The sequence below is a fragment of the Drosophila elegans genome, unplaced genomic scaffold (assembly GCF_018152505.1).
Source record: "Drosophila elegans isolate 14027-0461.03 unplaced genomic scaffold, ASM1815250v1 contig_208, whole genome shotgun sequence".
NCBI lineage: Eukaryota > Metazoa > Arthropoda > Insecta > Diptera > Drosophilidae > Drosophila > Drosophila elegans.
Genome location: NW_024545578.1, coordinates 8,836,782 through 8,862,880, shown reverse-complemented (window position 1 = coordinate 8,862,880; position 26,099 = coordinate 8,836,782). Strand labels below are relative to the sequence as shown.

The following is a 26,099-nucleotide window of genomic DNA, read 5'->3' as shown; positions in this document are numbered from 1 at the left end:
AGGAAAACTCAATTTTTGATTGTTTTTGAAAAAAAAATATTGTTTTCATAAAAACGACAAAAGCAACCCCAACAAGGGTTACTTCTGGTCCTAAGGGAAGAAAAAATCCCACATATACGGGAGTTTTAAATCTTCTCGATAAACTGTGACTTAGGAAAATCACGTAAGTATAACTAGGCAACGAGCAAATGAACCGAGAACATATATTAAATATTGTTTGGGCTTTCGAAGCAATTTAACGGGACAGATAGTCGCAAATGCAACTGTTTACAGGTCAAATTTAATTTCAAATTCAAAAAGCCAGCCTTAGCTCTCAATACAATTCCAGAAAACAATTCAAGGAGAGGAATACCCCAACTCCATTTTAAATCTTTTTATTTGGTCACACCAAAAAAACATACTACTTTTAGCACGGCTGCATTGTTCGCCAATAATCGAAGAAAAAACGCATTAGTTATCGAACTTTGAAAATATCAGTTCTAGTTTTTGGTAATTTTACAATTGTGTTTATTTTATCTTTAGTTAATGCCCCTCAAACACACAATTCGCGCTTTAGGCATTATTAATTACAATCTGTAAAACCTACTTATAAATTAAACTGCGGCAACAATACAATTTGCCAAACGGATTTATGCTTGTTTATGTGTCCTTGCTTTGTTTTATGTTTAATGTTTTGAAATTATGCATTTAAAACCACTGGGGGCTAAATAGTTATAATGGTTAATTCAGATTTTCATTATTTTTTTGTACATAATACAAACTGTATTCATTCGCTTAATGTTGGCTCGCTAATTTAGTCGCTACTGTTTTTTTGTTTAGGCGAAATAACTTATCGTTATGTGAAATACATTTTAAGAAATACAATGTATGCAATTAATGAATGTTTAGTTGGTTTAAATGTATATTTCTATTTTAATGGCTACGTACGTCTGTCTGTGAGGGCGAGCGATTCACAATGGGGGCATGAGTAGTGGATGGTCAGTGTGTTGGGAGTGGATTTGGTTTGGATTTGGGGCAATCATTCTCGCACAAAGTCTGTAGAGTCGTTCAGTCCAGCTTCTTCATGGATTTGAGGGCTCGTTCCCGCAGCTGCTTCTCGAGGTCCTCGTTGATGACGCCCGGACCGGAAGCGCCCGCCAGCAGAAGCGGCATTTTGCCCGTGTTACCGTTTCGCTTGGCAGCCGCTCCAGAGACTGGTTGCTCCTCCTCGTCACTGCTGCCCTGGGAACTGCTGTCCGCCCGCGACTTGCCGCCACTGGCCTTCCGCTTGTGCTTCTTATGCTTCTTGCTCTTCTTGCTGTGCTTCTTGTGTTTCTTATGCTTCTTGCGCTTGGAGGAGGCCTCTGAATCGCTGTCGCTGGACTCGACCGCCTTCTTGGCCTTCTTGCGCTTCTTCTTGGGCAAATGGTCGTCCTCGGAGTCGCTGTTCCCGTTGCCGGCCGCCTCCCCGCCCTCGTCCCGTCGCGTCTTCTTGTGACTACGCTTGCGGCTGCTCGTGGACGCCTCATCGCCGCTGGACGTGGCCCCACGCTTATGCTTCTTGTCCGAACGCCGCTTGTCCTTGTCCTTATCCTTCTCCTTTTCCCGCTCCTTTTCCTTCTCCTTGAGGGCCGCCGCCGCCGCCGCCTCCTTCTCCTTTTCCTTCTGCAGCTGCAGCTTCTTCTTGAGCCGCTCATCTCCGCTCGAGTTGTCCTCGTCGTCGCTCTGTTCGCTGCTGCTCGAGCTCTCCGAGCTGCGTCGCGCCTTGTCCTTCGCCTTCGCCTTGCCCTTGGCCGCCTCCACATTGGGCTGGTGCTTCTTGCGGCGCGGCGGCTGCTCCTCGCTGTCATCACTGTCCGCACTGCTGTCCGAGCTGCTGCTCTGGCTCTGGTCGCGGGATTTCTTTGGTGCCGCCGCCGTCGCCGCCGCCGCCGCCGCCGCCTTGGCTGCGAGCCGCTCGTGGGGCTTAAGGAACGGAGAGGGCGTGCGGGACAGGCTGGCGTAGCCAGTGCGCACGACTGGAGGAACCTCGTCCAGCACTATGATGGTTTCTGGCTTGGCTTTGCGCTGCTGCTCCTCGCGGCAGAGATCGATGGTGTTCAGTGGCGGGCCAGTGAACTCAACAGAGGAGCGTCCTAAAAGAAATGAAAGAGGGTAAGTGCCCGTTTAAAGGGTGCCCTTCTTCTTTAACACTCACCAACTGGGCTCTCCCGTTTGCGACTTCGCCGGGGACTAGAGCGACTGCGGCTTCTCTGGCGACTCTGGCTGCGACTGCGGCTGCGTCCGCGCTTCTCCGGCGGACTGGGGCTGCGCTGTCGCTGCTGGCGTCCACCGGCCGGTTCCACCGAGCTGCCCGACGACGAACGTCGATTCCTGGCGGGTGGCGGATTGTCCCACCGATTCATGTGACCGCCACCGGGTGAACTGCGCCTCTCCCTCGAGTTGGGGCGGCGATCTCGCGAGTTTCGACGTTGCTGGGGCGAGGAGAAACGACGTCCCGGTCCCGGATGCGGCGAGAATTGCTTGCGGAAGGGCTGACCCTGCTGCATGGGCGACTGGCGGTGATCGCGATTATAGCGATTCTGCTGCGGCGACTGGCGTCTGTCGAAGCGTCCCATTCCACCGCCGCCACCGCCACCGCGTCCTCCGCCGCCAGGACTGTGCCTGGCCTGCCAGTGGATGCGGCCGCCACCGCGGAAGTTGGGCGATCCACCGCGGTGCTGCCACATCTGGCGATGTCCGCCGCCGCGTCCGCCACCGCGACCGCCGCCTCTGAAGTTCATCATGGGCGAGCGACGACGATTGTTGAAGTTTCTTAAAGTGGCGGGTAAATATAATCAGTTTTATAAAAGCAATCAAGAGTGAAAATCTACTAACCGTCTTGGAGAACGAGAGTACCGCATGGGCGAGCGGGAAAGTCGTCGAGATCTGGAGCGGCGACGCGAATTGGATCGCTGGAAGCGATTCCCACCGCCTCCGCCTCCATTATCCTGCCGCATGGGACTGCGTCCTCTTGGCGAGAAGCGCCTGCCGCCGCGACGACCGCCTCCACCGCCGCCAAACTGTCTGCCTCGATCATTGCCGCGCTCCATGGAACTGGCCGAATCTCCCCGATTGTTGCGATACTGCCGTTTGTTTTGCACACTGTTCTTGTTGCGCCGATGCTCAAAGTTATCCTGATTGCGCTCCGGCGACAGCGAGATGCTGCTGGAGCGTCCACGCCGGCGACTGCGTCGCGAGGAGCTGCGCGAACGCGACCGCTTGGGGCTTCCCGAACGGGAGCGGCTGCGCGGCGACCGGGAACGAGACCGCGAACGCGACTTGCCCTTGGACGCCGCCGCCGGATGAGGCGACTTGTCCGCCGAGTGGCGGCCGTTGACAGTCTTGGCGGGTGCGGGCTCCACGGAGCCCGCCTTCTTGCCGGAGGTTCGGGAGCGGGAACGCTGGGGAGAACGCGAACGTGGCCGCCGGCTGGAGCGGCGCTCCCTGGAGGCGGGTCGGGCGGCCGAGGAGGAGCCACGCTTCCGGATTCGGGCCGCAGCATTGGCGGCCGCTTCTCGAGCGGCACTGGGCACCGAACCGTTGTTGTTGGCCGGCTTAACCGAGCGGGATCTTGATCTCGACTTGGATTTGGAGCGGTCACGCTGCCGATCTCGCCTAGAGCTGGCACGCTGGGAGCGGGAACGCGAGCGGGAGCGCGATCTGTCCCGCTGCCGTTGCTCCTCCTCCCGCTTGAGTATCTCGTCCTTCTTCTGCTGGATGAACTCCGCCGGTATCCCCGAATCACTCTCCTGGGCGGACAGCAGCAAGGCCCACAGCTCGCCCATGAACTGGCGGGCATTCCTGCCGTTTAGGAAACCCGTCATGTTGATCTGCATCTTCTTGGGGCACGGGTACTTCTCCTCCTCCAGCTGATTGTATACAAACTCCACGACAACATCATCCTCGATGTGCAGGATGTCGGTGATCTTCTTGCTGATCCAGGGACGCAGTACGTCCAGTTTCACCTTGGACATGTCCACCCGCTTGTTCAGGCAGTCGCCGAACTTCATTTGCTTCATCAGCTTCTTCTCCTTGTCGCTGAACCGGGTGTCCTGCTGCTGGTTGGTGCCCTATGGGTTTTTTGGGGGGGAAAAAACAGGATATTTTGCAGGATGTGCCAAGAAAAAAATAAAACAGAAGGAATATGTGATGAGGAAAACCATTTATCGATTGGTTTTAGCGGGGGGGCTGCACCGTTTGGCTTACCGTGAACATCATTTTGTGTGAGATTTATTTGTCTCCTGCGGGTATTTCGGATACACTGCCGCCAATTTGTGGCCCCTGTTTTTAGGCCAGGCGCATTTGTTTATTGCGAGGCACGAAATTCAATAAAATTTCAATATAAATATATGTAACCCGGCACCACGCAAGTCGATTACACACACACTCGCGCAGCGTCTTTTCGCCGTCTGTGTATGTGTGATGGCCGGGGATGCGGATGCTTTTTACTCCAATTAACACGATATCTGCAGCGTATGTTATCGCGGTATTCAGTCTCTTGCACCTGTCACCGTCGTTGAACACCTTTTAAGACACCTTATTGCGCCAGTTTCCCTACACTTTTTCTTCGCAAAATAAAAAATATCTTCGTGAAAACGGTCTGCGCCAGCGATGGCAGCAGCGGCCCAATTCACGAGTAATCGGCACGAGCGCGAAACTATCGAGTGCATGTATCGGTGCTTGTCTGGCAACGCCAAGCCACCGTTGCACATTGGGTGGCATCACTCTTATTGCTTTTGAATGCAATCGTTACAACTTAAGTTTGGTCTTATTGGGTAAATGGAAAACTGAGATATTACACTTATAGAATTCTGTCCTAATTAAAAATGTTTTGTTTTCCTAAGTACCCAACCCAATTTTTTCATAAATTCAGTTGCCAAAAAGTTTGTGGGATTTGAAATTGTTACTCACATTTCTTTGATTTTGAAAAGTTATGGCTGTGTTTTTCTTGGTATAGAAGTTACAAATATCTAAATAGGTTGCCATTTTGTAAATGGTTTAACATTCCTTAATTAAGTGAATAATTGTAAAATTCCGAAGACAAATTTATTTAAAGCAAATTGAAGAGCAATTGAAATTACATCAATGACAATGAAATGCCGGATAAGTAGTTTTTATGAATAAATGACTTGTTAACTTAAAAAGCTAAATAAATATTATGCTGGCAAACCAATAATAAAAATAACACAATTTCCAATACCTTTAATAAAACAAATCCATTCACATTTCGAAACGAATGCTTTTATTTTGCATTTTCAAATGCCGTAATTAGGGGTTCTAATAAATACACACTACAAATGCACGGAGGCATTAATTCAATTTTGTTTAAATTTAGTCTTAACATTAGAATTTGATTATTTTTCGAGCAAAATTGCATTTCAATTTTATACAGCTGACAGGGATGAAAGGAGAATGAGAGATGGGGAAAACATTAAATAACATTGCAAAATTGATTTCGCTACAAAAAATAATTCCTCTTTTTAAGTACACATTAATTTAGCCAGCCAGCCAGTTCAGACCAGCTCCGTTCCGTTCCGTTCCGCTCCGACCCAAAACTCGCTCAGTTCTTTTGGTTGCTGTTGGTGTTGGTGTTCCTGGTGGTTACCGCCTCCTCCTCCTGCTCCTCCTAAGGTATCATATTGGGCTCCTGGGCGGCGCCCGTCGAGTACTTGGGCTTGCAGACGCATCCGCTCTCCACCAGCACGTAATCCTGGCCAGTCAGCGTCACCGGACCGAGAGGAATGACCAGGAACAGGTAGGGCACATAGGTTTGCGTACACTCGCCCCGGACCACATCGCACTCAGAAGATCTGGAAGAGATTAGCAAAATTTCCACTTGAAAACAGAAGTATTTTTACATTTTCCCAATATAATATTAAACTTAAAAAAGGTTTTTACTAAAATATGTATATTTTTTGTGGGGAAACAATGATATAATTATAAAAATTGTATTTATGTTTGGACATTAATGGAAGTGTAGGATTGTTAAACGTTTTCAAAGTTTGTGGCCATTGTTGTTGAATAAATATTGAATAATTATTTATTTAATTATTTAATAGCTATGCCCTTTATGTATCTAAAAAAGTTTAGTTCTTATCTATTTATTAAATATTAAATATTTCAAAGTACAAAAAAAGACTTTCTTAAAACACTTTCAAAGTAGTTCAAGTTGCTCAGATTCAGTACGTTATTATGTTATTTATTGTATAAACAATATAATTAAGTGATGGAAATGATATTTAATTAAAATAGAATATGAAGACTAAACTTCATTTAATTTTAATTTTAATACTAATATTTAATTAAAAATTCCTCTACCAAATCGATTCAAAGTCGGCTTACATTAAGATGTAGAAAAAGTACCAAGTGATCTCTGAGTTCCTAGGGTTTACTTACTCGCACACTTCGAAGACCACCTGCTGGAGGAGATCGGGGAACTTCTGGACGATGGTCACCGGCTGTCCGGAGGTCAGGCTGACCCCGTACATGGGCGCCGTGGTGTTGTAGCGGGTTTTGCAGAGTCGCGCCGGCGTCTCACTTTTGCACTGCTGCGCCGGGGTGGCGTTCTTCAGCGATCGACCTGCGATGAGATGAGATGGGATCAGGTGAGATCAATCAATCAATCATCGAATCATCAGTCAATCAATCAATCAATCAGTGATGCGGTGACCGACTTACCATAGCGACTGCTTCCGACGGCCTCGTTATTCACCTCGTCGTAGGCCCTCAACAGAGCACTGGTGGTTATGGCGGGGTCCAGTGTGCTGGGCAATTTGCTCTGGCGGCCACGTCGCGAGTTTCCGTTCCAGTTGGAGAATGTGCGCGCCACCGCCGCGCTGCAGAGATTCCAATTAGGGGGTTACGGGCGTTAGAAAAGAAAGTTACTGACCACTGACCACTAAACCCCCCCGCCCCCATGACTCACCTTGGATATGGCGCATTATTGGGCCCCAGGCAGTCCAGTGAGTCCGTGAGCGCATCGCCGGATAGGTACTTCAGGCCACGCCCACCACTGCAGCGACTGGGGGGCGCATCGTCACTACTATAACTTGGCCACAATGCCGCATTTGCGCAGGTGAGTGCGATGCTGATGACGCAGAGAGCCGTTAAGTGCTGCAAGATACGAATAATACGGAAATATGGGTTATCAAACGGTCTGGAAAAATTATTCACAAGTCTTATGCAGTTAGATTAAGAGGACAATTAAAGATTTATGTTGCACAAATTTATTTAAGATATAATTAGGAAAATGTTTTTGTAGTAAACTATATTTTTTTATGTCAATTTTTTAAAATGTTAAACAAATATATAAAAACTGAGGAATTTTACAAAAGATCAACACTTTTTATTTAATATGACTGTATGGAATATCAATATTGCAAATATAAATATAAACAGTAAGGCTGGAGCTCCATCGAAAATTTAGAAATACCTTTTTAATGAAATATAATAATAAATAAATATTTTCCTTGTTAATGTTTCAATAAATTGACCAACTTCATTGGAAAGTAATGAGGAAGGAAATAAGCACTCCTACATTAAATGACACATCCAGAAAATATCTCAATATCGAAATAAAAGTGAATAGATAGCTTGTCGTCATTTTCTTTTCCACTTTCTATATCATTTCGAATACATTTCACGAACAAATAACAAAACTGACTTTTGAGTCCGAGTCATAATAGATTATGTAACTGGAAAAATTTCAAATCAACGTAGCACAAACTACCATTTGAAATATGGTTAACTTTCGACTTGTATTAAGCAAATTGAAATACAAGATAATATAAGAAAAGAATTTTATTAAATTTCTTGAATTGAATCCAACCATTTTTCAGGATTTATAACTACTTTTCGACTTATGGTCAATGCAAAAATATTCGTAACGGTCTTAGAATAAAATGTTGTATGGTCTTTGTTACTATCATATCTTTAGGCCCGTGGTCGAGGGAAGTGCTGTGTCATGCAGAAAAGCCAACTGGACTGGTCTGTACTGGTGTTCCGTAAGAGTTGTAACGTTTTTTATGGCCTGTCGTTGAACCGCTGACCCTGACCATGGCCCCTGGTACTTTTCTAGCATCTGGCTGTGGCCGGGGACTCCACTGGGTTCTGGGAAAAGGCTTAAAAGTACGCCAATGGAGACGAGAGTTACAAGGGTTTGGAGCCGATGAAAAGTTTCTAATTTCACATACATACATATGTATGTACGTAGCTACATACTTGACCCGCTTAGCCCCGAAATCCATAAACAAATTAATTAAGCTCATAAATAACCATATCGCGGGGCATCGCACGTGAAAGTAAAAACGGAGAAGAAACCCACATTGAGTAGAAATGTTTATACACACAGCATTTTTCAGATGGCTGGCATGCAAAGCTGACTCTGACTTCTAATATGGTCTGAACTTTTTATTGCCTCTTCTTGCGGTTTTTATTTAGCCGCTCGCATGTATTTTCTTTCACTTTCTCCGTGCAGATTTGGCTGCTGATCAAGTGCCCGCCAAGCCAAAAAAACCCGTTTCGATTGAATTAAAATTGCAGCACAAAATCTGCCAACTTTTTTTTTTATTTTCAACTTATTTTCAACTTACTATTTGACTTTCTGCTGAGAAAACCGCTGCACGTACGGACATGCGAGGCGATAATCGCAGCGTTTCTTGCAGCCTTTTGTCCGACTGTCGATGGCAAATACCGCAAATATTTCTTAATTGATATAAATAATTTCTTTGTGCTATTATTGTTCGGTTCGCACATTTGGTAAGTTTGTTAGCCAACTTTCTTTTCAGTTAGACATTTGACAACAAAAACAAAAAAGGAAAATAATACGATGGGGCCATAATGGTCATTGCGTGTGCGCTGTGCTGCTGGGAAAAAACGAAAGCGAAATTCTATTATTTAATTCTTTTCACATTCATTACACGAATTTAATGAGTCTGGTGGGAGCGGGGTAAGGCCGGTACACACGTGCAGACCAGACCAGTATTCCGAGCTTGATAGTGCAACGATGGCCACTCTCACCGTGCCTTTTGTCGAATTCTTTTGTGGCTCATTAAACGCGCTTTTCTCGGCATTGTCATTTCATTTCGTTGTTGGTCTGGTTGGTCCGACTTTCCGTTTTTATGACTCTTCAGCAATTTCGTTTAATAAATGCTCGCTGTGCGGTGCTGTCCCCTCTTAATTCGACTTTAAAGCAGACGGGACGGACCCCTGGGACCCAGAGAAGCCATTGCCATTTGAACCTGTCACAAGACGTATTTCTACCTAGTAATTGCCGTCTTGATTGGGCCTTCGTCGCCTCATTAGGCGACTTTCTTAGGTCTGCGAGGGTTCATTCAAGTGATTGCGGCATGACTGTACCGAATGCAAATAATTTCGAATAATTGGGGTTTTTGGAAATCGGCAATTCACGAATTAATCAAAAACCCATTGACAATACGTTGACAATTTCAGTTTGCCCCATCATTAGGCTTACATAACAAAAACAAAAAAACAACAACAACAAAGTTGCACTTGATTTGTCTATGCTTTGCTTTTTTAACGCTTTGCTCGCGAGCAAAAGAGACCGCGAAACTAAGCCGGGCTATAAAGAATTAGAGATGGGAACGTGCTTACGTATTGTAAGATTAGAAAAATGTAGAAATAACAATAACATAATTAAAGTCATAGTAAAAAACCAGACTTACACTTCCGGGAGCAATATATAAATCAAACATTTTATTTTCGTTTTTTTAAATTTTTTTTTGGTAATACGCGTATGCACGACTATCGTGTTCGAATCACGAATAAAAGCCCGGCTTAAGCTCATCTCTAGAAAGAACCGAAGGCAGAGAGACAGAGCAACAACAGCAACAAACGGCAAAAAGAGACAAAGCGACGAGCAAAACTGTCAAGAGCAGCGGATTCGTTGGTGGATCAGGTGCCGTTATAACGAGGTTAACGACCTACATCTCCTTCTCTTTCCATCTCTATTCCTCTCTCTTTATCTCACTGGCATAAACAAACATTGGCGTTTAATAACAAATGAAATTATATTCTAACAGCTCAGCTGCTCGGGTGAAAATTGGAAAAATCGGGAAAGCATGGCAATGTCGACAGATTATTGACAGCTCACAAATAGCCGCCAGTGACTGTGACTTTGACTTCGAATTCGATTGCGACCGTTGCACGCGATCACACAGAAAAAAATGTAAGAGACATGTTGATATTTGTTAAACATTTTGAACCAGATTTGAAGATTAACAAATTGCATAAATTCAGTAAAAATGTGTATCTTTTCTATCAGACAGAACATAAAAAAGATACAAACAATATAAAAAATTCATCTGTATCTGGTCCACATCGAACAGATTATTTTACCTGTGTGGGAACTGGTTTGTTGATAAGCGTAGCCCACAGCCTCGGGAATTCCCCTCGGCCAACGTGAACCCCCCTCTTTGACACATTCTCAATGGATGTCAGTGATAATGCATTGTGATTGAATCGAATCGAGAGAGAATTGTGCTTGGCCATTGGCTTTGCTTGACTGACACAATTTCCCAAAGGCTTTTGTTCGACGATTGTGGATCAGTTGGTCAGGAAAAGCCGATGAAAAGCAAAGGCCAATTGTTTGGGACAGGCTGTCAACACGTTGTATGTCGAAGTGCTGGTAAAAATAGATGGTGAATAGAGTTTCGGCTTAAAATCGTTCAAAATTACTGACAATTTGTCATTTTGGCTCCAAGTTGCTCATACCTTTGGTTAGTTTTAACTGTTTCCAAAAGGCTAATATGTTTAAAAACCCAAGGCATTTAATTATGTATTTTTTAACTAAGTCTATTCCGAAAATATTTAAAGTTTAATTCAGAACATCACATAGTATTCAAATGATCAATTATTCGTACAAAAATGATTTAAAGTTTCAATTCAAACCAGTATCCCTTTTCTAGTAAAATATAATCATGATTTAGAGAAACAAGTAATAATTGTTTATTCTTCTGAGAAATATGTTCATTTTTTATTTCCAAGGCAAAATGACATCCCACGTTTTAATCAACAGTTGTTTATCGGTTCAGAATATGCTACTTATTATCACCCCTGGAACCTGCTGTTTCTATTTATCGATCAATTACATATCGACAAAAAACAGTTTGTGTATGCAACGCAACTCTGGAGATGTTTTCTGTTCCCAGTTCTCAGCACCGTTGCGCACTAGACCGTTGTTTTACGTTGTATTTTCCATTATTTTCTTCGTTCCGCGACAAACAACAAAGCTCGATGCCGTGATAACCCCGAAGCGACAAAACTTTCAATGGGATTTTTTTTCCCCCCAGAAAGAAGCAGAAGCAGCCGCCGCTATGCAGATCACGTTTTCCCAGACCCAGACCCATACCCAGACCACAAGAAGCTAGAGCGAGACAAGTGCAATGGACCTGGCTTATTTCGCCTTCGGGCTATTTCGCCGCCCCTTTCACTCCCCCGCATTTTTTCCGTCGACGACAGCGGCGCTTTCATTTTTGGACTGCTGCGACCATTGTCCAGATGGTGGGATCCGAATCCGAATACGAATCCGAATCGAATCCAAAGAATCCGTAGAAACGGGGCTAAGAGTGGGGCTGAGCTGACCAAAAACTAGAACCGAGGTATTTTAATGACAATGGAGATCGAGTCTTTGAGACTTTGAGACCTGCCTGCAGCGCAACACTTTTACTCATTACGCTCTCGGTTTTTTATGCCATGGATCTAGATACTTATCTGGGCAGAAGTTTCACTAGATAATTTGCATCATTATTTTCTGGGCAGGCCAGCCAAGTACGGTTACTTTTTGGCGCTACATTAAAGCCGGCAAATTAACACAAATGTATGACAATCTACCAATCAGAATGCGAACGTAGATCTCGGAAATATTTGACCCAGAACACCGTTGTGCTTAACAGTTTATAACTCCGTTTTGCAAATAGTTATAACGCACCCTCTTTAAGGTTCGTCAACCAGCCCAACAACAGCAAAAATGCCAGAACACGAAAATCTTGAATGGGAATATTCTACCTGTAGGACAGACTCACCGACAGACGGCCGCAACCCATAAAAATCAAAGTATGAATATGTTTAGCCCACTTTTTATAAAATTTGTATTTCGCTTTGGCCCACGGCACGCTTGGCACTCGAGCATTTAGGCGACGCTTTGAGAATCCGCTTTGAATCATCGCTACACAGGGAAAAACAATTGAGTAGTTTCGAAATTGATAAAATATTTTAAAATGAACCAGATGATCATGAATATTTAAAATAATTTTAAAGCAGAATAGATCACAAAACAAAAATCAAAACCTACATACAAAACGCTTATGTTGATCTTAACTGAAGAAGATCACCAATATTAGAATCAATTTACTTTGAACATAAGTATTACTATTCAGAAATAAGTACCAGCTTTCCTTAATCAACCACAGCTTTAATTTTAAAAATTGAATTGATAAAAATTGGCACAAAATCAATAAGAATTATCAATAAGTTAGTGTTGTTTGATACATTGCCAACTTTGCCAAATTATTAAATTGTGTTAGTTAGGACGACTAGTACTTAGACCAAATTGATCATATTTTTTCTGTGTAGATTACCGGTTGAGATGTTTAAATTTCAGAGATATGCTGGACAAGCAGAGAAAACAAGCGAATGAATCGGATTGCCGAAAGCAATCCAAAACTCCATTCAAGGGAAATCGTTGACTAAGCGTGGGCGTGTTTTTGCTTTCTCGCTTGATTAACATTTTCATGAGTCCCGAAGTCGGTCAAGTTCACAGGGGTTTCTTTGGTTCGCAAGGGTTCGGGGCCCAGAGTTTTGGGGTCTTAAAACCTATGGTACTTAAAAATCCAGCAATTCCCGCAGGAATGCAGCTGTGCCCAATCGCAGGGTCAGATCTGCAGCCGCATTCCTCGACTCGACCCCCTGACAGGGCCATATATCACTTGTAACCGCTCTCTAAGCCACACTAAAGTGCTGTTGCCAATTCGAGTGCCAGAGCCTAGACGTGAGCCGACTGACAAACCATCTGGGTATCCATACACATTTCTGGGATGGAACGCCAGCCTAGTAAAAGTTATTTGGCCAATACAAATTCATTATAAATTCGTCAAGACCGGGCAAAAAGAAAGTCCAAGAAAGGTGCTAATTCATGCCAGCGGATCGGCCGTTCGGGCCGCGAAGAAATGGGTCGAAGTGGGCGAAACGACAGAGTTCCCAGAGCCCATCCTATCCTATCATATCCCAGACCAACCCAACATAACCCAACCCAACCCAACCCATGCCATTATTCCAGGCCAGGCACTTAGTGGACCACCGAAGGTGTTGCCTTTACTTTGCGCTGCATGTGTGTATAGCCATATTATGTGTGTTCTTTATGCCATACTGGTTTCCACAAGGAAGACGAGAACAATGCCAAGTTCAGGCAAAATACAAAAAAACGGGAAAAAAAAAAAATACAAAATACAAAAAAAGAGAGAAGTGTAAGAGATCTTGCAGCTGCCTCTCCTTGTGGGCGCTACGGCTTTAGTGTCTTTATTTTTTGTGCTTATTGGGGTCACTTACTTTGACAGAACTTCTACTTAAGCACCGGTATTCCATTTTGTAGCTGCGTGTGTTGGCTGGTTGGATGGTTGATTGCTGGGCTATTGGCTGTACTTGGTATTTGGTACTTGGTGGGCACTTGAGGTGTTCTGTCGAACAATAATGTCTCGTATATGGTATATATCGTGCCTTCTGTTCCGACTTCTGCGACTTGTCCGATTCGAATTGGCTTTTCACTTCACTTCACGAGAACGATGAGTATATCACACTAAGTCGCTGATTTCACTGGAAGCCCCTTTTCGAACTCTTTGGAGGTAACGCGCGTCTGACAACCGACCAACTCGAGCGCTCAACCTGAACTGACGGACCAGGCAACGTTTACCATTCCTTAACAACTTGGTGTGTCGCTGCTGTTAATGGGATCTTCGGCAATATCGCACTCGTAACCTGTTGCCGTCGTGCCAAGTGTTGCTGCTGCAGATGTTGCCGCTGTTGCTGTTGTTGCTGTTGTCGCTGTTGTCGCCGTTGTCGCCGTTGCTGCCGTCGATGTTGCTGCTGCAGAATGCTTTGCCCGCTGGCATTGTGGGTGCCGATCTGGATACATGTGAATGCTCCTCAAAAAACAATCGATGCAAAAGCAAGCCACAAACATCAGACAGTAGCACAGGCAAACGAACAACACAAATCCAACTAGAACAGACAGGACTATAGTCAAAAGTAAATTCATTCTGTGCTAAACAGATCACTTTAAATTTCACTTTGATAAGTGCTGTCATATATAGCTTTGCCCAGCAGAAACAACCAATTATCATTCCGATCGTAGAATTTAGGTTAGGTGTCATTATACTTCTATAGGAAAAACAATGCACATAAATCTTTTACATTGGTGAAATCAAAATCTTCAAATATCAGCTATACATTTTCGGTTTTGCGTTAAAATACATCGACCATTTGAAGGCCTTCTTAATACTTCTATGCGATTTCTGCAATAAAACAATTTGGCTTCGTTTACCAGAGCACATGGGTCGCTAAAAATTATATTATACAATTCAATCTCCAGATTTCCATATCCATTCAATCAGAATAGTTATCAAGGATACTGACATTTTGAAATTTCATACATTTCCAAAATATTGTTAATCATATGAGATTTTGCATACTTTCATTAGACAATTTGATTGGTTTTATTAGTATCTCAAAATATGATTTATATCTTAAAGTTCCAAAACCAACAATCTCCAAACAAACTCTATATGCAGTATTTATATTGTAAATAATTAAATTAATTATTTGATAGTAATAACAAATAAAATTAACATTTATTTTCATAAAATTGTGTGCATTGTTGTTATTTCCAGAAACAGGATGGACGTAAAGATTGATGTAACTTATTTATTCATTCAATGCTAAGACCTGTAATTCAATTATGATAATACCGGCAGAAGAGGGTTTCACCTTCAAACGAATCTGAAAGCATCACAAACTGACTTATCGGCTGCAAGGGCTTCCGTTAATTGGTTATCGATTAATGGCATTACGCAATCGCGTATTCTGTAAATGCTCGACTCTCCGTCTATTTCTCCGTGTCCGACAATTAAAAAGCGCTTTTCATTTTCTTTTGGGAAAGTTATCAAGCCATATTAGTTGCAATTCGCCATGGTTATTATCGAAAAATGAAGAAAACGCCGAAAGGCCACACAAAAACTTTCATAGTGGTTGTAACTTTTCCCCTTCGTCCCCAGGCGACATTTGAAGTCAATTGTCGTCGCGTCGTGCAGAAAAAGTGCTCGACTGGTGTGTATAAATAAACTTAATTTAATAGTAACAATTGAAACAAGCGCAGTGCCACAATAAAGCGAAAGAAACATTGTCCGATCCGAAATGAAACATGAGAGTGAACCCCCTTCCCCGCCACATTTCTTTCGGAATGACACGTCACGCATGCGCAGTGTCAACGCAACTTTTCAGCGAAAGTGACTGAACGAGTTACAATTGTCCACGGCCAACGCTCCAAACGCCTTTATCAGCGACAGAGGCCCACAATTCACTGGCCTGCCGTAATAGTTGCCAAAATAAATGAAAACAAAATGCCCCCAGTTTGCCAGAAGAAACTACATTTTCTAAAAGGTAGTCAACTTTACGTCTGCGTCTAGACTAAACCTTTCTATTGCCATTGTTCAGGATCTATAACTTAAATATATTACAATAAAATGCTCACATATTTGCCAAACACAGCACGGTAACCAATTTTTAAATTAAGACATCTTTTATAATACAAATTGATTACTTTAAAACATACCAAACTTATAGTTTTTGTTAACACGATAGCTTCGTACAAGCAAAACAGTATAAAAATATTTAATTTCTGGTAAATTAACAAAGAAAATTTTGGTTTAAATGAAATTATTGGACACTTGGGCTCATTTGCTAGCGCTTCATCGTAAGCCTAAAATTGTGGTTAAACTACATAATAGCTGTTCCCGAGAAAACAGACCTTAGATTTGAAAACTGGTTTAATTTTGGGTAAATATTTTTCTTTATTTTCTTTTGTGAAGTTATTTATACTAATAACTTTTACAGAACAGTTTTTTTTTGTAATTTTGAAATGATATGCTTAAGCTTTAAGATTTGAATACTACGAAACCAAGTTATAAAGTAGGTACCTATGTATTTATTGTCTTTTTTTAATTAAGCATAAAATGCTTTTAAGATTTCGGACATTCAAATGCCACTTTTTTGTCATGTTTTGTAGAGAAAATAATTTATCTATCAACTAATATTTATAATTATATATTTACTTTACTTTTGTTTGGGTTATTAATTCTGAAAGAGCTATATATTTTCTTTCTTTGCAACCCCTAAAAGTATTCTTTCATGTAATCAGCAATATAAAAATTTTAAATAACATTTGAGGATCTTAGCAACCGCTGCCTGTCATGGCAACTTAAATTGTTTACCTAGCCACCTGTCCCCAACTTAAACAAAAAACCAAACTTGAAAAAAACGTGTTTTGAAAAGTGCTAAGGAAATCAATAAGTAACAGGCGAAAATGGTGAACTTTGTGTATCCGGAGGAGATGTATCTGTTCGTGGAGAGCATTCGTCCGTTCCAGGTGCGTGATGTGGGCAGCAGCAAGTGGCTGGAGGTGCACGAGATGATCATCAAGTTGAGCCAGCAGGCGACCCTGGAGCTGGCCGAGCATCGCGAGGAGGAGGTCAAGGAGTTCCTCATCTCACGCGACAAGCTTCGCCTGCTGATCCACGAGGCGTATTGCGTGACCCTGTGGAAGACCCAGGTGCTGCCGCATCTCCTGGAGATCGATCCCAATCCACAGGCCACATTCCTCATCTATACGGTGCTCTACCACGAGGCTGCCTTGGTGTCCCTCCTCGATGTTTGCCTCTACCATCCCAGTGGCTGTGAGACGCTGCAGGAATCGGTGCTGGATTTGATTGACTATTGTGCCCAGGCGGTGTCTCAGGTAATTGGCCTGGTCAGCATGGGCTACCACGAAAACGAGTCCAAAGTGGACGTGGATGAGGCGGTGCTCACCGAGCTGGAGCGCCAGAAACGCGACTTTATCTATAAGATTGGTCTGCGATGCATCTCTGTGTTGAATTATCTGGCGGATAATGTGGCATTGTTCCATTTGAGCGCAGGCCGTCGCCTGTTGGTCACCCATGACATTCCCTGGCTCATGGTGGATGTCTTGTGTTTCCGGTGAGCATTAGGTTTCTTTGGGCGCTTCTATCCTGATCCTATATTTTGATGACCTTTAGACCCTGGCAAAGGAAGACCAGCAAGGGGCTGCAGAAGTTCATCGACGAGAAGTGGACCAATGTGGATGATGTCACCAAGATTGTGAAGCCGGAGGCTCAAGCCTGGTTTTGTGTGCGACAGCTTCTCCTAAATGCCCAGGTCATGGAGCACTATACGTTCAACGAGGCACGCTGTAAGCAATTGAGTAAGGTTAGTAAAGTCCTTTACTTTTCTGCGATCTCCGATTCAATCATTATGCTCTTCAGCTTTTAGGACTGATGCACGAGACCCTGATGGACCAACTGCCACCGCTGATTGAACTGAAGATGTTCCTCAGCCGGATGACGCTAACTGGCAATACGGCCAAGTCGCAGAAAGTGTTGTTGGAGGACATTCCGCAGATCCAGGAGGAGCTGCTGAAGGAGGTGGAGCGATGCGGAGGCTTTTACCAAATAGCCCAGGAACAGGACTCTGTGTTTCTCAACAAAAACAAGGAGGATATCTGCGCTATGGCCAGTCGCCTGAGCAAAGCCTATGGCACGGAGTTACTTTGTGAGCTGGAGCAGAAACTGGAGGATCTTAAAGCGGAGGAGCCCAAGGAGGACTCGGGAGCTGGTGGCGATGGAGGAGGGGAGCACAGCTGTGCCTCCTGCCAGAAAAAGGCCAAGAAGAAGTGCGCCAACTGCAAGCTGGTGCACTACTGCTCCCGGTGAGTTACATTTTATCTTCTATTCATCCAATTCTCTTATAGTTCATCATGATTCATAATGTTCCAGAGACTGTCAGCTCAAGGATTGGCCACAGCACAAGCTTGTCTGCCCTAAGTAGTATTTATAACCCCGAAACAATTATAACAATAGCTTGTTTAGAATAGAACATTCCAAAAATGTAAAAAGGTCAACTTTCTTTTATTTTCATCTGGATTCAGGTGCAAATACGTTTTATTTTCAATTAGCGATAAGCTTAAAAAAAACTTTCACGTAGTCTCTCATTCAACAGACAGGGTACAGCGTTTAGTTTAGCTGTTCTGCCTGAGATGGTCCTTAACCACGTCCAAAGCGGGTGTCTCCTCACCGAAATCCTTGATCACGACCACGGAGCAGCCGCACACCTTGCGGGGCTTGCCCTCCTTGTCGATCTTGCACAGACCGGACCACTCACCCAGCTTCTTGTGCGAGTCCACGCGGATCAGGGGGATCTGGTGCTCGTTGCACAGGGCGGTGACCAGCTTCTTGTAGTTGGGCTCGTCGAAGGACTCGGCCAGGATGCACAGGACAGCCTGACGTCTGTTGGATTGGACAAATGGGAAATGATTAGTATATTGTTAGGGGTTGATGGCTAAATGCAGTTTGCCCAGCTTACATTTACTCAGTAATTGGAAGGTTTTTAATCAATGGAAAATTCATAAACACGGACCAATTAATTTCATCATAGACGCATCAGCAAAAGCAAGCTATTTGAGGTGGTACATCACTTCTTGGGTTTTATATTTTATAAAAAATAATAATTCAAAATGAGTCAACAGTATTATCAGTTATACGCTGTAAAAGGTTTTCAAAAAAAAAAATTAGGTTAAGTAGAATTTGGACCGGGAATTTCTAAAACGTGGATTTCATGTTTCAAAAGATTGTGACTCCGTGAGACCAACATTTTATAATATGTATGCCTTAAAACAACATTTTGGGCTAATTCAATTAATTGAAGTAAATTATAGGCCCTGCTGATAAAACTAAAAAGCCAAGAAGTGATTAGACCTCTTAATATGTAGATTATTGGGCTACTCACTTGTCCAGGGCCTTGCAGGCCTGGTGGATGCCATGGACGAGTCCATCGGCGATCAGGGACTTCTTCAGGACCTCCTGCAGGGCGGTGTTAATGTCCATGGCGCCATCCAGAACGGGGGCTGCGGAGGGAACATCACTGCACCAGGAAAAACAAGGTTTATTAGCATAAAATCATCGCTCACACCACCTCGCAGCACAAAAAACTAATTTAGCCTTGCTCGTTCAGTAATTGGAGAATTTATAATCAATGGAAATTCATAAACACGGACCAATTAATTTCATCAAGAAGCGGTTGGCAAGCAAGGCATAAATTGCGTTTCTCGTCTGTGAAACATACACTTACACATCAACGTCGGCCATTGTTTTGCGGTTCGGGATGCACTGCACTGGGAAATAAAGTTAAAAATGTAGTATTAGCATTTAAGCACGAGACACATTATTTTTACACATCTGTACCTTTTGACAACCGGAAAGAAAGAGAACAAAGTAGCGTGGGCCCTGGCGATGTGAGTTTGCAGCAATCGATAGAAGCCTTAGAGTCGCAATTGCGAACAATCGATAGCTGCTAAGAACAACAATAAGTAGTACCAGAGTTTTACGATATTCTCATAATATATAATCAGGGTTTTCCCTGAACATGTACAATTTTTGTTTTATTTTATTTAAATGCCATTTTACTAGTGTGTATCATAGTTCTTTTGTAATTGATAATACAAAATTATTGTATTACCAATATGTATGATTTCATTAAATAGTTTATGTATAAATTTTGAGAATGCATCGCTTTCCATAATTCTAACACAGTTCTCGGTCCTCTATATATTATTTACTTAATCATGACATAATGAGCCGCAAGCAATGCGATTTCAATAACTCTACGAAACTAAAAAAGCTGATAGGTCAGATAAGGATTAATCCATTGGCGAATAAATGAATAAATAAATAAATAAAAACGGCTTTTCTTTGCAAATATTTTTTGGTATTACCCAAATTACTGAATCGTAGATTTTCTGTCATTTGCACCCTGTTTTTATTACAATAACAATTTTTGCAGTGTATGACGAATAATCCCATTTTTAGTGTGCCCACGCGTTAGTAGAAGAATGCTTGACCCATGGCACCTGGTAACACTGAGATAAACAATCCCAAATTCCCAAACGCCCGCAACTCGCGCTTCCGACTATAACCGCTGTACTAAATTGCCTATAAATATCCGCGACTATATCTGATTCTCCACCGGATAGCGATTTAATCGAGAGCCGAAGGCGCTCGCTGGAGATTTAAAGTGCAATATCTACAACTTGTTTATGTTTACATAAGAAGGCAGTCGAGGCAGCAGCAGCAACAACAACTATGACGAGCACGCTACAGTAAGTTGTATCTGTAGTGGGGTTTTATTATTAACAAACAAGACGAAAAAACCCAACATGTGCTCCCGATTCTCGCACATGCACACCACTGTGTATATAATTGCCGAAAATTTACAGCTACATGTGAAAATTGTGTGCGCGTGTTTGCTTTCGTTATCTGGAATTAAGATTCTATCTAGACTCTAGATTCTCGGTTGACCCGTAAGATACAACAAAATTGGGGGCAATAGAGGTTGGGGGCTGTGCCGATCGGCATATGAATGAACTAATATTTATGTACATATATATCCGGGCGTGTTTTTCGGCGCCACAACCTCTCGAATCCCCGAAATTTTTCGACTGATAAGGAGGCCGAATTCTTGCCAGCAACTACAAATGCAATCGTAAACAAGACCACACTGGCGTCACAAAAATTGATTATGGGTAAATTATTAACTATGGAAAATGTATATTTTTTATTGGTACTCCACAGTTAGATGTCAAGTATCAATATCATGTTCCGCAGTAATTCCAAATGGCTCGATCTTAAAATATATCCCTTATCTGATTCAATATCCAAATAAAATTTAAAAGAACAGGTGTCTAGCCCAAATTTAACTTATAACCGGCACTTGTACAATAAAAAAAGGTAAATTACAAAAAATATGGAGCGTTTTGGGTTCTATAAAGAATCATAAACATATATTCTGACAAAGGTTTAGCTCTGCCTAATCCACCCACATCCCAAATTTCATTTCGATTGAAATATATTATGGTGTTAAGAACGATTTTAGTATCCGCACTCATTTAGATTTGTAAAAGTTGTAAATAAACCCCCTTTTAATAATGACATAATATTAACATTATTAAATGCTGATGGTAATCTAATTATTTTATTAAATTTTTGAAACGTAAACCAAAATATAAACCTGCGAAGTCATGTTTATGATTAATATATTAAAAAAAATTAAAAAATATCCAGATTTTGTGGGTAATATTTACCAAAGATGCTTAATATAAAACCCTCTCCCAACACTTTTCTGTGTACCCGGGGCGTATGCTTAATAGTTCGACGGCTAGTCCTCCTTTCGCTGGGGGTAGGGCTATATCTCTGAGGTTCATCGCCAGCTGATTGCTCTGAAAGCTCTTGCTGTTCTCAAAAGATGAATGGAATCGTCAATTGGGCGCATTAGCATCAGGCCCTCAGGCGAGCAACATGTGCGATCGTATCAGCAGCAACGTTAGGTTCGGCTTTCCTATCTACCTACCCATTGAAATCGAGGAGATAATGCTTATAATTCGTATGATTTACTCTACCGCAGAGAAGGAATCCTGGTGGGATGCGGCAATCCGCTGCTGGACATCTCCGCCGTCGTCCCTCTGGATTTTCTGCAAAGGTACTCGATGAACGAGGACGATGCGATCCTGGCCGAGGACCGACACATGCCCATTTACGGGGAGCTGGTCGAAGGCTACCGGGCTGAGTTCCTGGCTGGCGGATCCGTGCAAAACTCGCTGAGGATCGCCCAGTGGATACTGCGGCAGCCCAAGGTGGCTGTCTTCTTCGGATGCGTTGGCGAGGATAGGTACGCCGATATCCTGAAGGAGAAGGCCAGTTCTGCCGGTTTGGATGTCCACTACCAGGTGAAGCGGGACCTGCCCACGGGCACCTGTGCCGTCCTTATCACCGGCACTCATCGATCGCTCTGCGCCAATCTGGCGGCGGCCAACAACTTCACCATCGATCACCTGGAGGAGCCCGGCAACAAGGCTCTGGTGGATAACGCCCAGTACTACTATATTTCGGTGAGTTCAGTGCTTCTGTTTTGAGCTACACCGTAGAATCGATGCCGGAAGTAATTACTATACCAGCCAACGGGAAGTAAGTTATTATAGCGATTGCATACCGAAGTGATTAGGCGGTTATTAGAAGCGGGAATTTATGAGTTTCTTGATTGTCAATATATTTGGTTTGCTTGTTAATTAAGATTCCCTAGCATATTCCTTCTTAACTACTCAAATCAATTAAGTGAACTTGATTAATCTTAAATATGTAAATTATAAAAAATATTTGTCATAATATTTTGAAGTACTTGTAGAGTTAAATATATAATAATATTAAAGCATGCAAAGTTAAACCAATCTAATGTATGTTTTTCAACTGTCCTAACTAAATATCTTTGTAAAGGCTTTCAAATACATTAGTTATATCAAGAGACAAAAAATATATGTTTAACCTTATACCTGTTATTTTTCCGCAGGGCTTCTTCCTCACCGTAAACCCGCCGAGCATCATGCAGGTGGCCGCCACCGCCCACGCCAAGCAGCGACCCTTCCTAATGAACCTCAGCGCACCATTCATATCGCAATTCTACATGGCACCGCTGCTGGCCGTCCTGCCCTATGTGGACATCATCTTCGGCAACGAGGCGGAGGCACAGGCCTTCGCCGAGGCCCAGAACTGGCCCAGCGGGGATCTGCGCGAGATTGGCAAGCGGCTGGTGGCGATGGACAAGCTGAATCCGACGCGACCCCGCATTGCCATACTCACGCAGGGCTGCGATCCCGTGCTGCTCATCCAGCAGGATTCGGTGCAGGAGTTCCCGGTCACGAAATTGGCGGTGCATGAGATTGTCGATACCAATGGCGCTGGGGATGCATTCGTTGGAGGTTTCCTGTCGCAGTTTGTGCAGGGCAAGTCGCTGGACGTCTGCATCCGGTGCGGCAACTATGCCGCCGGGCACATCATCAAGAATCCGGGATGCACATACTCCGGCGAGCCGGAGTTTGTCGAGTGAAATCCGGATACAAAAGCTACCGAAACCTTACACACACACACACCCACACACACACTAAGACAGAGAAGCGAAAGAAGAAGCAGGCAAAGCGCAGCAAGATTTTGCAATTGTTAATTAAGTAAATGAGAGTGACTAAGACATTTTGTTAAAACACAGATAATTGTTTGTACATATAACCCACACACTCAGACACATACTAAAGCATACACATGTGGAATGACATGAACAAATAGCGAGAGTGAGGCTTGTGTCTTATAGATAGAGCAATATTCGAATTTAAATTGATAATAAAATAAAAGTGACACACACGCGAGCGAAACACAAAAGTCTACGGTTTGCACAACTTGAAATCTTTGTTTTTTCTTGCAGATAAGAGGTGTGGAAGTGCATTGCCTCATCCTTTTATTTATCGGGGTTCTAATCAGATTGTGATTGAAATGATTCAAGAAAAAGTTCTAAACTTATCCTCTTTGTCAGTAAGGTTTCTCAGCAAATAATAGTATCTAGCCAGCTCACAAGTGCTAATAATTTCAACATATTTGTAGAAATTATCAGCTTAGATTAAACAAAATATAGTACAGATAAATATATTTTTCTGGGTTGCAACTGTCATCAATTTTCAACATATTTGACAACCAAATGCGATAGATAGAGATAATCTAAGCAAACAGTTTTATAGCACCTGCACACATTTAATAGACGGCCCAAAGTAAAATTCAGAAGAATAATACAGCTGTGTAACAACACCTATTAATGCCAAAAATATTTCACAGATAAGGTTCATCAGCAGATTAGATTGTCAGCAACAAACTTTGACTGGTTTATAACACCGATATTTTATATAGATAAAATTAAATTCTAAATATCAGACAACTTATTTGTCAGTGAAAGCCAGATGCAAACAAACAGCACAGCTAAACCTTGTAACCCATAAGCCCCATACATATACAATCCAGAAACATCAGCAGATTAGGTTATCAGCCACATGCTTTGACTAGTTTATGAATACAAAACAACATGCTAAATATTAGAAAAACTTATTTTCGAAAATACAATGTGCTTTTGCAATCTTTTTTTTTTTTTTTGGCTATGCAAAAGACGACTGTTGTGTACGTTTTTACCTAAATCTAAAGCAGAACTTTTTGTTTGCCTTGGCGACTTGTTTGTGACATTGAACCCAAGATCCGTGGCACTAATCGAGCAGATAGCCCCGGATGAAGGGCAGGCCCGTTGGCACCCGCTTCTGATAGCGCACATAGTCCGACTGGAAGAAGTTGAGCAGGGAGTACTCCTCGACGTAGATGCGATCGTGGAAGAAGAGCCAGCTGACCAGAGTGTAGATGCAGATGCAGATGGGATTCAGCAGCACGATCTGGGTACCAACGGACCACCAGAACCAGCCTACATATGACGGGTGCCGGCAGTAGGCGTAGATCCCGCTCGTTATTAGTTTGTGATCCGAGTGCTTTTCATTCTGGACCTGTAGGAGATTTATAAATCTTTTTAATGACATGGTTTTAAAATCTAAATAGTTTTTGAATCCCTTAAACTTTTAGTTCCTAAATTATTATTCCTTAGTTATTATTTGCATCGAAATACATCCTAGAAAACCTTTAGAATTAACAACCTTATAGCTATTCTATTATGTAATCTAAAGTAATATCGTCCAAAAAGTCCGCTCATAACCTTTCAAGCTTTTAAGGCAACTAACCAAGTGCGTAAAGCTTCGTCCGGCTGTGATGATGGCCGCCTTGCGGACGACTTCGCCAAAGGAGCAGAGGACCACGCCCGCCAGCCATATGTGTCCGAATCTCTTGAACTCCGGCAGGAAGTACACCTCCAGCGAGAACTCGATCCAGCTGGCGGCCGCAGCCAGGCCATAGTGCACCGAGTGGTTCAGCATGAAGGAATCGAGACTCAAGGTGCGCGGATTGGCATAGGCGATTACCAGGAACTCCGAGTAGTGGAAGAAGGACATGAAGCAGCCGTAGACGCCGAATTGCTGCCACTCGGTGGGTGCAAAGCAGATGACCAGCACACTCACGGCCATGGCGAAACCCAGGAAGGAAGCCCTAATGGCCACCTGTGGAGTAGAGATAGTAAATGCCACTGATAAAGCTTAAACACGATGTGGAGTGACTCACCTGGTAGTCGTGGTTCCGCAGCACAAACCGTATAATCATGTTGATCAGGGCGTAGTAGAGAACAGGACCCCAGAGCACGGCGCCCCACACTTGGGGCACCATTCCGTAAAGGATCTGTGGCACCGAGGGGATCAGGATCAAAGCTGCGGTGATCACAAAGCAGTACAAACTCAGGCGACCTTCGGCACACAGGGATCGGGATCCTCCAGTGCCGGGGGCGGGAACCCGAGGACTATTTGCACACATGTCTAGAGGATTCGGACTCTATTTGTGCTGTAGTGTGCGCCAAAACACGGTTTATTGCTATTTTTCAAAACATTTGCACGGTTCAATGCGCTGAAATGTAAATAAACCGGCAATCTTTCGATAACGATAGGTAGTACAGTGAATGCCCGTTAGAGGAGAGGGGTAATAATAAAAAAAACCATTCACACTAGACCCCCGTACCCTTACGTACCGTTTTGAATATACAATTTGTTTTAGGCAATACCCACTGTTCTTTCAAACGATACTTCTACTTATACTATCGATATAAGCAAATGTTAAATTATAAAATAAATAAATCAACTAACAAAGCTTACAGAAAAAGTTATTACCTACATTTTAAGTTTTTTTAAAGGGCTTAAAAATGTGTATATATTAGCTTTTTATTTATTAAATTTAGTTGACGCCTTATCGATATGTTATCGATAGCCTGATGAG

At 43.1% G+C, this 26,099-nt stretch overlaps 6 protein-coding genes and 2 non-coding genes across 9 annotated transcripts; 2 read left to right on the top strand and 6 right to left on the bottom strand.

Annotated features, from left to right (window-relative positions):
- Positions 1 to 493: 493 nt before the first annotated feature.
- Positions 494 to 4,649, bottom strand: LOC108146884 (serine/arginine repetitive matrix protein 1). The gene is made up of 4 exons (XM_017273117.2): positions 4,228 to 4,649; positions 2,857 to 4,091; positions 2,177 to 2,793; positions 494 to 2,114 (listed from the first exon to the last, which is right to left on the bottom strand). The coding sequence occupies exons 1-4, from the start codon at positions 4,237 to 4,239 to the stop codon at positions 1,048 to 1,050; spliced, it is 2,931 nt and encodes a 976-aa protein (XP_017128606.1). The 5' UTR covers positions 4,240 to 4,649; the 3' UTR covers positions 494 to 1,047.
- Positions 4,650 to 5,240: 591 nt separating this feature from the next.
- LOC108146881 lies at positions 5,241 to 13,933 on the bottom strand. Its single transcript, XM_017273114.2, has 5 exons — positions 13,585 to 13,933; positions 6,947 to 7,134; positions 6,700 to 6,857; positions 6,418 to 6,601; positions 5,241 to 5,831 (listed from the first exon to the last, which is right to left on the bottom strand). Exons 1-5 carry the CDS (start codon positions 13,618 to 13,620, stop codon positions 5,648 to 5,650), a joined length of 750 nt encoding a protein of 249 aa, XP_017128603.1. The 5' UTR covers positions 13,621 to 13,933; the 3' UTR covers positions 5,241 to 5,647.
- A 2,496-nt stretch (positions 13,934 to 16,429) lies between these two features.
- LOC108146880 (zinc finger MYND domain-containing protein 10 homolog) lies at positions 16,430 to 18,286 on the top strand. The gene is made up of 4 exons (XM_017273113.2): positions 16,430 to 17,283; positions 17,343 to 17,532; positions 17,589 to 18,031; positions 18,099 to 18,286. Exons 1-4 carry the CDS (start codon positions 16,613 to 16,615, stop codon positions 18,148 to 18,150), a joined length of 1,356 nt encoding a protein of 451 aa, XP_017128602.1. The 5' UTR covers positions 16,430 to 16,612; the 3' UTR covers positions 18,151 to 18,286.
- Positions 18,212 to 19,587, bottom strand: LOC108146882 (40S ribosomal protein S12). Its single transcript, XM_017273115.2, has 4 exons — positions 19,563 to 19,587; positions 19,450 to 19,492; positions 19,108 to 19,242; positions 18,212 to 18,608 (listed from the first exon to the last, which is right to left on the bottom strand). The coding sequence occupies exons 2-4, from the start codon at positions 19,464 to 19,466 to the stop codon at positions 18,341 to 18,343; spliced, it is 420 nt and encodes a 139-aa protein (XP_017128604.1). The 5' UTR covers positions 19,467 to 19,492; positions 19,563 to 19,587; the 3' UTR covers positions 18,212 to 18,340.
- LOC121467164 lies at positions 18,686 to 18,757 on the bottom strand. The gene has a single exon (XR_005977314.1). It is a non-coding gene; the product is annotated as a small nucleolar RNA U18 (small nucleolar RNA).
- On the bottom strand, positions 19,324 to 19,394 carry LOC121467165. The gene has a single exon (XR_005977315.1). It is a non-coding gene; the product is annotated as a small nucleolar RNA U18 (small nucleolar RNA).
- Positions 19,588 to 20,234: 647 nt separating the features above from the next.
- On the top strand, positions 20,235 to 23,603 carry LOC108146874 (adenosine kinase). Of its 2 annotated transcripts, none has more exons than XM_017273106.2 (3): positions 20,235 to 20,476; positions 21,778 to 22,261; positions 22,717 to 23,603. In XM_017273106.2, the coding sequence occupies exons 1-3, from the start codon at positions 20,460 to 20,462 to the stop codon at positions 23,251 to 23,253; spliced, it is 1,038 nt and encodes a 345-aa protein (XP_017128595.1). In that variant the 5' UTR covers positions 20,235 to 20,459; the 3' UTR covers positions 23,254 to 23,603. The 2 variants fall into 2 exon arrangements, with proteins under 2 accessions (XP_017128595.1, XP_017128594.1); XM_017273105.2 differs by lacking the exon at positions 20,235 to 20,476 and adding an exon at positions 21,597 to 21,700.
- Positions 23,604 to 24,222: 619 nt separating this feature from the next.
- Positions 24,223 to 25,795, bottom strand: LOC108146875 (protein-S-isoprenylcysteine O-methyltransferase). The gene is made up of 3 exons (XM_017273107.2): positions 25,398 to 25,795; positions 24,965 to 25,336; positions 24,223 to 24,733 (listed from the first exon to the last, which is right to left on the bottom strand). The coding sequence occupies exons 1-3, from the start codon at positions 25,641 to 25,643 to the stop codon at positions 24,446 to 24,448; spliced, it is 906 nt and encodes a 301-aa protein (XP_017128596.1). The 5' UTR covers positions 25,644 to 25,795; the 3' UTR covers positions 24,223 to 24,445.
- Between the last annotated feature and the right edge of the window lie 304 nt (positions 25,796 to 26,099).